This window comes from Piliocolobus tephrosceles, chromosome 1, assembly GCF_002776525.5.
Source record: "Piliocolobus tephrosceles isolate RC106 chromosome 1, ASM277652v3, whole genome shotgun sequence".
Taxonomy (NCBI): domain Eukaryota; kingdom Metazoa; phylum Chordata; class Mammalia; order Primates; family Cercopithecidae; genus Piliocolobus; species Piliocolobus tephrosceles.
Window position 1 is genome coordinate 85,205,386 of NC_045434.1, and position 12,291 is coordinate 85,217,676.

The following is a 12,291-nucleotide window of genomic DNA, read 5'->3' on the forward strand; positions in this document are numbered from 1 at the left end:
TGTTCCTGGTGTATAGATATGGATTTAGAAATGGTCCACTCAGAATGCAGGGGCTTTCAAAAGTTTCCTCTAGGAAGCATCTGTCAATATATACCCTCTTAATGTTTGACAGTTTTAATCGCAATTATATTTAGACTTCGAGAAATCCCCCTGCATGTCTAATGGCTGCCAGCCTGATGCCAGAGAACCCTGGCAGGTGGCCTGCAGTAAGCAGAAGGCCCACACCTTCTGCAGAGCCAGGGGCAATGTTCCCCGGCCTGCATCTCTATCCCTTCACCCACATGGTCACTGTGGAGATGACCATCTGACCAGACTTCGGAGTCCCTAGGCAGAAGAAAGGCTGCAGGGGGCCCGGGAAGGTGGCCTGGGAGTAGGTGTGCAGGTGGGATCCATCGCTCACGCTGTAGAATGACACCTCCCTGGCCTCGAAGTCCAGGAAGACGCCCACATGGCTGGGAGGCTCCATCAGCATAACCGGGATTGGGGCAGACAAGGCGGATAAGTACTTGGTTCCTTTGGACAGCTGTACCACCCAGAAGCCGTTTTTGGGGCACTTGGGGACCCTGTCTTTCCTGCTCACGTTGTCTCTGCACACACCCAGGGCCCACAGCGCATCCCCGGTGATGTTCATGCCCACCTCCCAGTAGTGCCTCCCAGAGGAGAAGGTTGTCTGACCCACAGCACAGGGGTAAGCCATGAATCGGTCCTTGCTGCAGAACCTGCTGCCCTCCAGCGAAGAGCCGAGGTAGCGCCTCTGGCGGCTCTCGTACAGGAGAAGGTAGGGGTATGCGGAGGTGGCATCAGGCACCACATCCTCTGTAGATGGGCGTGGCAGCGGAGAGATGGGGAAAGGTGTGGGGCATTCAGGGTCAACGGTGAGAGTGCCCGGGCCCTAGTGGTGGATGTGGCCAAATAGTCCCCTAACTCAGAGGCCTCCCCTGCTGTGAATCCGGGGTTACTTGATGCTTCCACACCCCAACTGTGTGTGGGTATTGGTGGCAATAAGGTACAGGGGGCTGGGCGGAGGGACCACTGGGAACTCAACAAGCTTCAGCCCATGAATTAGAACCACCGGTAATGCCACCCTACGAAGGCACAGTGAATAGCCAGCCAGTCACCGTCATCAGGCAGTGCACTTGCAGACCCCCCCCCCCCACTAATGGCTTCTGAGGCTGGGGGGTGCAGTGGGGCATCGCCAAGAGATCCTGGGTCAGAGGTCCCGGCCCTGGGTGCCCACTTACCTAGAAAGCCTCTTAGCACTTCAATCTGTCCGGGAACCCTGCACACAGTCCTGGGTCTGGTTGGAGGGGCAACCTCTGGGCACTGCACACTCACGTTGTTCTTCCTCCAGTGGGCACAGTCTTATTGACTCCCCTGGTCCCACAATCTTATTGTCCCCTCTGGCCCACCGCTGCCACTGCCCCCGCCCCCGCCTGAGGGGACCACATACCTGCTCAGGGGTTCCTTCATGTCCTGCAAAAGACAAGGACAGAGGGCAGGGAGTGAGCCAAGCTCCTGGCTCACCTCAATGTCCCTGCTCCCTTCTTGTCCGTGTCTTAGGGCAAGACCCGTCCTGTCCCCTGGGCATTCCCTTCCCACAACTGAGCTTCATGGAATTCCTGAGCCTTCCCCACTGCCCTAGTTCCCACTACTACCAAAGCCCCCAGTGCCTCACCTAAGCTGAGCTACCCTGTCAGCCCACGGTCACACACCTGAGGTCCTGCAACTCAGAAGAGGCGGAGGGAGCCCTTCTGGGCAAGTGGCCACTCGACACTGACCCTCCTCTCCCATTTCAGGTGGTTGTGGCCCACCCAGCAGGAATGGGGTCAGGGCGCAATTGGGTGCGGTTTGGGGAGGGAGGGGGGTGGGTAACAGACTGAGCCACCTGGGGATTTTCTGTAGCCTCTTTAGGGATTGAGTTCCCTGAAGAGATCACTGTTCACTTCTCTGGCCTGGAAGCTATAAGGGACTTGTTTTCCAAAGGCCATATTTCTAGTTTCCAGAGTGTGACCCTAACTCTTGGCAGGGACTCTCATGCAGGTGATGCGCTTGGCCCTCTGCTCATAGGAGCACTCTTCTACCAGCTGCAGGGGCTTTTCCCCTCAGTTGGTCAGCAAACCAATGTAGTGGGTTGTGAACAGGCCGCTTTGTTTTCCCTTTTCCTTTCTTTTTTTTTCCTAGATGTGATCTCACCATCACCCAGGTTGGAGTGCAGTGGTGCAATAGCTCACTGCAGCCTTGAACTCACGGGCTCGAGCAATCTTCCTGCCTCAGCCTCCTGAGTCCTGGGACCACAGGCACATGTCACCATGCCCTGCTAATATTTTTAAGTTTTTGTAGAGATGGCGTCTTGTCAGCCGTAATCAAGCCCTCTCTCCAGGGCCATGGCACACAGGCTGGTCCCGGCAGGCAGGCTGGCTGCTTCACCTCCCCACTGCCATTGGCACACAACTCACTCCTGGGACAGTGTGCCTCCCCCACACTGAGACATGGAGTCGCTGTCCCAAAGCCGCACCTGGCTGCTAGGTGTCCCAAGCCACTTCTCTGGACTTGGAAGGAAATGGGGACACTGTCTCAGGTTGGAACCTGTAAGGGGCTGACTTGTGTCCCCACAAATTCACAGGTTGAAGCCTGAACTCTCAGGACCTCAGAATGTGACTGTGTTTGGAGACAGCATCTTTAAGGAGGGAGTTGAAGTCACTGGGGTGGGCCCTAATCCAATCTGACTGGTGTGTTTATAGGAGATGATTAGGACACAGCCATGCATAGAGAGATGATGCTGTGAGGACACAGGGAGGAGACAGCATCTTCAGGTCCAGGAGAGAGGCTCAGGAGGAACCAGGCCTGCCCACACCTTGGCCTCAGCCACCCAGCCTCCAGGACTAGGAGACTGGGGAGCTAACAGCCCTTTCCTATTGGCTGCCTCTTCCCTAAGCTCAGCCCCCGCTGCCCATGCCTGTCAGAGCTCACATTCCCCACTGCCTACCAAGCCCACCAGCTCACCTGCAGCATCTGGAGGGGCCCATGTGTACTCCGCTCCTCCAGCTGCAGCAGCAGCAGCTCCAGGGAGTGACCCTGCCGGTCCAGGCAGGCCACGCTCTCCCGGAGTCTGCTGGCAGTCTCCTCCTCTTCCCTCTCCAGAGCCCGGAGGAGCCTCTGCTCTTCTTCCACCAGATAGAGGTTCATCTTCTCAAACTCCAGCACAATACGTTCTCTCCGCTCCTTCACCTTGCCCTGCAGGATGGAGAAGCCTGGCATGTCGCCAGCAGGTGGCTTGGCTCCAGGGATGCTGGCACCTCTCCCCAGGGCCCTGGTGACCCACAGATCACCAGCAACCTGAGCTGTAGTTGGGGACCAGGAACTGTGACAGAGGCCGCCACCCCTGCTATCCTGTGATATACTGAGTGTAACCCTCTGAGCCCCAAACTGCAACTTCCACACATCCAAACACCCATGCACCCTTGCTCTGAGGAGGTTCAGAATGTTCACCCCCAAATAAGCCTCTTGGGCATGTTAAACAAAATTTATGGGTGGCCATTGTTTTTTGTTTTGTTTGAGACAGGGTCTCGCTCAGTTGCCCAGGCTGGAGTACAGTGGCACTTACTGCAACCTCGACCTCCTGGGCTCAAGTTATCTGAGTAACTGGGACCACAGGCATGCACCACCACATCCAGCTAGTTTTTAAACTTTGTGTAGGGACAGGGTCTTGCTCTGTTGCCCAGGCTGGAGTGCAGTGGCACAACCACAGCTCACTGCAACTTTGACCTCCTGGCCTCAAGTGACCCTCCTACCTCAGCCTTCCAAGTAAGTGGGACTACAGACATGTGTCACTACCACCATGCCCAGCTAATTTTTAATTTTTTTTTAGAGACAGGGTCTTGGTATGTTGCCCAGGCTGGGGTTCAGTGGCATGATCATGGTTCACTGCTGTCTCGGACTCGTGGGCTCAAGTGATCCTCAGGGGCCACTATTTTGAACTAGGCTCCTGTGCTAGGTCCCAGAAGACCAGACCCAACCAGAATGGAGTCACTGGTGCTAATGAAACCAAGGGGTTCATTGATCAGGTCAGCCTGCCCTGATTGCTTTTTGTTACTTTCTTTTTCCTATTTCCATGAAGCTGAAGGCCGTGCCTCTGAATGCTGACCAACCTTCACTGGCTGCTTTATAGATAATATTCATAGGTCACCCATGGGACTGGTCGCTTCAGGAACGTGGGGCAGCTCCTGTCCAGCTGAAACTGGTTGAGACCATCTGCCCTTCAAGTGGACCTGTCCCAGTGCCCGAGGTGGCCTTTTGATGTCAGAGGGCCAAAACTTCCAACCTCAGATCATGCTAAGGCTGCCATTTCTGGTACCTGTGTCCTGTGAAATGCCATGCACCCCAGAGACACCTGCACAGAATGGGCCTGCTGGACCACCCTGCCTCCCTAGCTAATAAAGACTCCTAAGCTGTATCACTCGGGAGGCAAGTTTAAGAGCTGTTCTCCCTCCCCACTCGGTGGCCTTACAAATAAATCTTTCCTCTTAACTGGATGCAGTGGCTCACACCTATAATCCCAGTGCTTTGGGAGACTAAGGCGGGAAGATAGTTTGAGCTCAGGAGTTCAAGGCCAGCCTGGGAAATAGCAAGACCATGTCTCTACAAAAAAAAAAAAAAAAAAAAAAAAAAAAAAAAGCCGATCTTGGTGGCAAGTGCCTGTAGTCCCAGCTACTCAAGAAGTTGAAGCAGGAGGATCACTTGAGTGCAGGAGTTTGAGGCTGCAGTGAACAATGATAGCATCACTGTGTTCCACATCTCTAAATCTGTTTTGATTTTGTGTTTTGACAGGCATTAGGATTAGGGTGAACCAAAGGCCATTGAGAACCTGCAGAAGCAGGAAAACCTGTTTGCCTCCCCCATTAGCTGCCTAAAAAAATAAAGTGCCTGGCCTGGCATGATGGCTCATGCCTGTAATCCCAGCACTTTGGGAGGCCAAGGCAGTCAGATCATCTGAGGTCAGGAGTTCGAGACCAGCCTGACCAACATGGTGAAACCCCGTCTCTACTAAAAATACGAAAGTTAGTCGGGCATGGTGGCAGGCACCTGTAGTCCCAGCTGCTTGGGAGGCTGAGGCAGGAGAACTGCTTGGACCTGGGAGGCAGAGGTTGCAGTGAGCCAATACCACACCATTGCACTCTAACCTGGGCAACAAGAGTGAAACTCCATCTCAAAAAAATAAAAATAAAAAAGTGCCCTTTCATGAAGGAAATTTCCAGTGGTCAAGGCATCTACATCAGGAAGAAATTTCCAAAAACAACTCTTCACCTGAGACACTTGCTTAAATACTTAACCAACATTATCTGCCTCCCCAGCCCAGAGGCCCCAAGCCCTGTTCCTTTGTGGTGCCGACCTATGCCCCCACCCTCTGGCTGCCTCCTTTGTGGTACTGAGCCCCAACCCTCTGGCTGCCTCTTTAAGTCTGATTTTTGAGGTCCCTTCTCCCCACCCTATGTGTGCATCTGTAATTTAAAATTGCCTTTTTATCTTTTTCTCTGCTGTTCATCTGTCTTAAGTCATTTTCATTCTGAGGCCAGCCATAGAACCTAGAAGGGTGGAGGCAGCTTTTTTCTTTTCCTGCCGCTGAGGCAGCATATCCCCACAGGCAGACACAAACATGTAAACGCAGGAAGATGGAGCAGCAGCAGGAAAGGGACTGGACAGCCCCAGGCACCCACCTGCCACTCGGCTAAGCTCTGTTCCTCCCTGGCCTGCAGATTCCCTGTCCTGGTGATCTGCTCCCGAAGGTACTCCGTGTCTTCCTCCAGCTTCAACTGTGGGACACACAAACCGCAGGATTTGGGATCAGTGATCTGCCCACCTCCTGCCTAGAGTACAGTTGTGCTTGCTGAAACTGCACCCACCCCAGAGACCCTCCTCAGAAGGGGCAGGGGATCAAAATACATCACCCAGAATGTGCCACCTTGGATTATTTTGAGCTAAAAGCACTTAAAAAAGGGCAGGTGTAAGAATTGCTGTGATCCTCGGCCTTCCTAAGAGCAGAAGGCACAGCCCACCATGCCGGATAGGCCTGCCCTAGGCCAGGAGGAAAGCCATGTTCTTACCAAGGGCAGGAAAGCCAAAACCAGAGAAATCTGTGCAAAAGGGACCCTGCTAAGCTAACCCTCATCCTCCTCAGGTATGTGTTTGGCTCTAACATGCTTCCATGGGCCTCCGGCTCCTCAGGAGGGACTCCTGGGTCATGGAAAGCTTATAGGGAAAGAAATTCAGTGCTTTGCTTCTGCTCATCTGTCTCAAATCAGTTTGGTTCTCAGAGCCACCCAAAATACTATAAGAGAGGAGAGGTTAAGATTTTGCAATGCCTGCATCATACCGTGTAGGCCCACATTGTCCCCACGGACACTCCTCCCCAGCCCCAGGCCCCCTTGTTCCCTGGACGCCACCTCCTCAGCCCCTGACTTGGGCCACTTTGTCCCTGGACACCTTCTCCCTCCCCCATGATCTGGGTCACCTTGCCCCCTGGATGCCTCCTCCCCTTGACCTGGGCCCCGATGTGGCCCACCTTGTACCCCTGCACCGCCTCCTTGGCGGGCAGCACCCTGTGCAGTTGGTGCTCCCGGGACTCCCTGCACACCACACAGACGGGGCTCTGGTCCTCCTGGCAGAAAAGCTTGAGGGGCTCCTGGTGCTCCTGGCACAGGTCTTGCTTCTGCAGGCCAGGATGCTGCCGCGCCATCTCGGCCACCTTGGTCAGCAGCCGGTTGGGCAGCAGGTTCCTCTGCGGGGACATCGCTCTGCACTTGGGGCAGGGGAAGGAGCCCTTTTGCTTCCGCCTCCCCTTCTTGCCCTGCACCTTCTCCCAGCTCAGCTGGATGCACGCGCGGCAGAAGTTGTGGCCACAGGCGGTCATCACAGGGTCTGTGAAGTAGTCCAGACAGATGGAGCACGTAGCTTCCTCCTGCAGCTTTCTGGCAAGTTCCACAGCCTCCATGGCTCCTGGGAGACACGAGGCAGGTTCCCAAGTTGAGGGACTGTGGAGAGGTGGGAGGAAGCGGGCCGATGCTCTGGGCGCTGGCAGTGTGCAACCTTCCTGTACAGCCTCCCTTTACAGAGGAGGGCTAGGACTGCGGTCCAGAGTCATCATTTTTAGCCTTGTCAATAACAGACACAGATGCCTCCCCAGAAACTACACAGACCCTCCCTGACCAATGCTTGCCAGGCCCCTCTGCCTCTCCTCTCCACTGGGCCTGGACCACTTCTGCCTGCTGCTCCCAGCTCCACATCTGATCAGTTCCTCCTCTAGGCCTTCAACCTGCCTGTCTGGAGCAGCCTGCTAGGTCAGCTTAGGGAGAAGCCCCTACCCTTGGAGCCTTCCCTTAATCACTTTCCAACCACTAACCACCCCCAGATCCCCCACTCCCATTCCCACATACATCCCCAATGGTCTTTGCTGGCCAACACTCCCCTTGCAAGTAACCTGACTAAAGAGCCTTTAAAGTGTCAGAATAATTTTTTCTTTTAACAAAACCCCGTTCACCAAAGGAAAAAGGGATGGGCTATCAGAGGAAAAAAGCTCTCTTCCTTTTAGTGAGGTGAGGTTCAGAAAAACCATGCGTGTGCATACACGTGCCCACACGCACAAACACGTGCATACACGCACAGATGAACACACACCCATACACATACCCATGCATGTATACAAACGTGCATGTGTACACACGCACACCCACGCATACACACCACACAAATACACACGTACAAACATACAGAAACGTGCATCCACAGAAACACGCATCCACAAACAGCACACACAGGCACAGATGCACATATCTGTACACATGCATGCATGTACGCACAGGTACGTGCGCGTACACACGCACAGACACACGAGCGCGCACACAGACGCCCCCTGCAATTTGAACACTCGCGACCCCGGGCAGTGGAGTCACAGCCTTCCGCCTACGCCACGGGGTTGCTATGGGGACCCAGTGGCAAAGGGAATTGAAAATCGCGTCTACACTGCAAACACGAGTCTCCCCTTCCGTTCTGCCATCCCCTAAAGCGAAGGTGTCTAGGGGTCTCAGACTTCCCGGCTGTGTCCCACTTACATTTTCTCGGAGCTTTCTGCACGCCAACCACCCGGCGCCAGCCCCCTCCTTCCCCCCAAGAGCCCTAACTGAGGCACCCAGTCCACCCGGACCGAAGCCGGGCAGGGGCCGCGTCAGCGGGCGTGGGGCTCTGGCTCTGGCTGCGGGGATGGCCGTCCTTCCCGCTCTGGTCCGCTAGGGTCCCCGTGGAGTTACTTTGTCCAAGTGCGCTAGCCCTTGCAGGGACGCGGCGGCCGGCTGAGGCGGGAAGGCCGGGCGTTGGAGGGCGAGGAGGACCGGGTTAGGCTTAGGTCGTGGCCCAGGCGCCACAGGAGGGTGGCCTAGGCGGGGGGGCGGGTACTCACCGCGGGGGGGCCTTGCACAGCGCCCAACGCACCCGGCCGAGCGCTCACTGCGGGGAAAGGCTGGGTCTGCCCGTACGAAGCCCAGGGGCCCGCGGCCCGGCCCGGGGCGTGGGGGCGTGGGGTCGGGCGGCCGAGGGGCTTTGTGGCATCAGCAGTGGGGCGGTGGGAGCCGGGGAAGGGGAGTGCTGGGCAAGGGAGAGAGCGTCGGCCGGGATGGGGGCGGCGCCTCTTAGGAGAGGTTGGGGGTGACTTGGGGATGGAAGGCGGCAGGGGGTGTGAGGCTCAGGACCGGCCAGGGGACAGCGCAGCGGGGAGCTTACTGGGCGGTGGGGAGGATGTGGTTCACAGCCCAGCGAAGGGAGGAGTCTTGTCTTGGGGTGGGACTTTTAGGGGAGGTTAAGGGAGTGTGGAGGGGGGTGGGAGTTGGGGGGTTACTTGGGGGTTAGGAGTGGAATGGGGACAGCTGGTGAGGCAAGGGGCAGCTATGCGAGCGTCAGGGTCCGGGGAGTGGGATTGGAAGAGGCTTCTCAACCTGGGGTTGGGGCTGCGGGAGGGCTCATGAGCCCCAGGCTGGAGGGTTAGGTGGGGGCTAAGTTGGTCGGGGTAGGGGATGGAGAGGAATTTGTGGGGGCTGGGGTGGGGGTGAGGCAGCAGGAGCAAGTGCCAGTTGAGAAGCTATGAAGAAGGTCCCCAGGAGCAGCCAGCCCCCAGGTCTGCCCACATGGTGGGCAGTCAGCATCAGGCTGAGGGTCCAGAGAGGGGCGTCCCAATCCTGTGGGCAGAGCGGTTTGGAGGGACCACCTGGCAGGTCAGGTCACCTGGGGCGAGGGGGGACAGGGTGGGTCTTGCCGACACTCCCAGGTGGTTTTGTTACCAGAAACGGGTCCTGATCCAGACCCTGAGAGAGGGTTTTGGATCTTGGGCAAGAAAGAATTCGGGGCAAATCCATAGAGTAAAGTGAAAGCAAGTTTATTAAGGAAGTAAAGGAATAAAGAGTGGCTACTCCATGGGCAGACCAGCCTGGAGGGCTGCAGGTTGCCCATTTTTATGGCTATTTATTTATTATATGCTAAATAAGGGGTGGGATATTCATGAGTTTCCCAGGAAAAGGATGGGCAATTCCAGAAACTGAGGGTTCCTCCCCTTGTTAGACCATATAGGGTAAGTGTGACCTTGTCTTGGTATCTGTAAACTGTTGTGGCACTGGTGAGGGTATCTCTTAGCATGCTCATGTATTATAATTAGCGTATAATGAGCAGTCATGATGACCAGAGGTTATTCTGGTCGCCTTCTTGGTTTTGCCGGCCTCTTCACCACATGCTGTTGCATCAGCAAGGTCTTTATGTTGTGTATCTTGTGCCAACCTCCTATCCCATCCTGTGACTTGGAATGTCTAACTTCTGGGGAATGCAGCCCAGCAGCTCTCAGCCTTATCTTACCCAGCCTCTATACAAGATGGAGTCGCTCTGGTTTAAAAGTCTCTTACTGTTTCAGCCAAAATGCCGCCCCCAGCCCTGCCCAGGTCCTGGATGGTGGCCATTTCTCCTGGCCTTGAGTCCCCATGCCTAGTCATGATGCTTCATCCTCCAGTAGAGGGATGCACCTTTCACATGGAGGGTTCATCTCCTGCTTTCAGGAAAAGGAACCAGAGGCCTGTGTGCCCCGAGTCAGAGTCCTGGGATTGGGGAGAGAGAACAGATGAAGAAACTAAGGCTTGGCCCACACAGGGGATGCAGGCAGACAGGAAAACAGGGCCTTGAAGGCTAAGAGGCACCGTTCTGCAGTCTCCTGGGTGTGCAGGTGTAGACAGGTGGCCACAGGCATAGATGGCTGGCTTTCCCTGGGCTCACTTGGTAGAGTGTTTCTTCCGTGGTCTCTCATCACTCGCACACACAAAGGGGTCTGTGTGCTGACAGGTGTGGGCTGGCTGTGGACACTAGGTGATTAAGTGAATTACCCTTGTGAACCCCGAATATCTGAGACTACTTTCAATTAGGAAGTTTATTTTGCCAAAGTTAAGGACGCACGCCCATGACACAGCCATGTGCCCAAGGTGGTCCAAGCACAGCTTGGTTTTATACATTTTAGGGAGACATGAGACATCGATCAATATATATAAGATGAACATTGGTTCCATGCAGAAAGGCGGGACAACTGGAAGTGGGGAGAGGGCTTCCAGGTCATAGGTAGATAAGACACAAATGGTTGCATTCTTTTGAGTTTCTGATTAACCTTTCCAAAAGAGGCCATCAGATAGACATTTATTTCAGTGAGCAGAGGGATGACTTTGAATAGAATGGGAGGCAGGTTTGCTCTAAGCAGTTCCCAGCTTGACTTTTCCTTTTAGTTAGTGATTTTGGGGCCCAAGATTTATTCTCCTTTCACACCCTCCACCCCTACCCAATCCTCTGCCTGTCATTTGCATCAGTGAGGGGATTGTGAGCTGCAGGTTTCCTTCAATTGGGAAAACGGAATCACAGAATTAGGGGGAAAATTGAATATATATATATATCTCGCATAGCACCACACATGCCCTAGTCACCTGCTGACAACTTGTTACCCTTTGTTACAAATGGGTTACAAGCAGCTGAGCCTAACAACTTCTTTGGGTTTTCACTTCTTTCCTGTACACCCCATGCACATAAAAATATTAAGGTCAGTACAATGTGGATGCCTTTCTCCTGTCTGTCTTTGGTCAGTTTAATTCACAGTCTTCCCCCTATACCAGCATGATGTGGGGGAATTCAACAAATACTTGTTAAAATGTGGCATCAGCCCAAGATGCTCATTATTAATGTTCCTTTAGGCTCACCTGGTTATTGGGGTGAGAAATTTATCATCATGATAAAACAATTGGAACAACCTTCATATCCTCAAGTCATTAAGAAAAAAATCAGATAGCAGTTACATGTCCTGATAAATTGTTAGGTTTAATAAAAGGCAGGATGTAGAATATGTGTAGTTTGCTACTATTTAGGTAAACAATTATTGTAAATATATCTCTTGAAAAACAAGAAACTCCATCTGATGAGGGAAATTAAGGACTGAGGAACCCTCTAATTGAGGGAGACTCAATTTTCACTATATATCCTTTTGGAATTCTTAAATTGTATACCACTGCTGTGGATTGTCTTTTTTTTTTTTTTTTTTTAATTATTTAAGCAAAGGATCAGCAATGTCAGTCTTTAAACACAAGTCTTACACTGTTACAAGGTAAATATCCTTTGCCCTTATTGAATGCAGCCCCCACTAAGTTATTAACATTGTAGAAAAGATTAGAGAGCAAAATTTAAGTGCTCATGTAAGTTAAAATGTGCTGAATTAAACAGAAAAGAAGAGGGGCTCCTGAAAATAGGGTGAGAGAGCCATGGCCTCTTTATGTCTTCAATTCAGACTCCTCAACAGAAGAGTCCACTGGGCCACAGAAAAACAAATCCAGATTGTTATGAACTGCATGTTTGTCTCCAAAATTCATATTTTGAAATCCTCACCTCCAAGGTGATGGTGTTAGGAGATGGGGTTCTTTGGAAAGTAATTATGTCATAAGGGTGGAGCCTTCATGAATAGGATTGGTGCCCTTCCAGAGATTTATTTTCCCCTTACCCCTTGTACCACATGAGGTCACAGTGAGAAGGCCCTGTCTGTGAACCAGAAAGCAGGATCTCACCAGAAGCTGAATCTGTTGGCACCTTGACCTTGGACTTGCCAGCCACCAGATCTGTGAACAATAAATTCCTGTTACTTATAAACCACCAAGCCCATAGCATTTTGTTATAGCAGCCTGCATAGACTAAAATGAAAGAAGACAGATTAACGGGAGAAAGCATATACGTTTTACTTTT

At 53.2% G+C, this 12,291-nt stretch overlaps 1 protein-coding gene across 1 annotated transcript; it reads right to left on the reverse strand.

The window, feature by feature from the left end:
• Window positions 1-104: 104 nt before the first annotated feature.
• TRIM17 (tripartite motif containing 17) lies at window positions 105-7,373 on the reverse strand. The gene is made up of 6 exons (XM_023203571.3): window positions 6,560-7,373; window positions 5,715-5,810; window positions 3,004-3,234; window positions 1,451-1,473; window positions 1,242-1,345; window positions 105-816 (listed from the first exon to the last, which is right to left on the reverse strand). Exons 1-6 carry the CDS (start codon window positions 6,986-6,988, stop codon window positions 266-268), a joined length of 1,434 nt encoding a protein of 477 aa, XP_023059339.2. The 5' UTR covers window positions 6,989-7,373; the 3' UTR covers window positions 105-265.
• Between the last annotated feature and the right edge of the window lie 4,918 nt (window positions 7,374-12,291).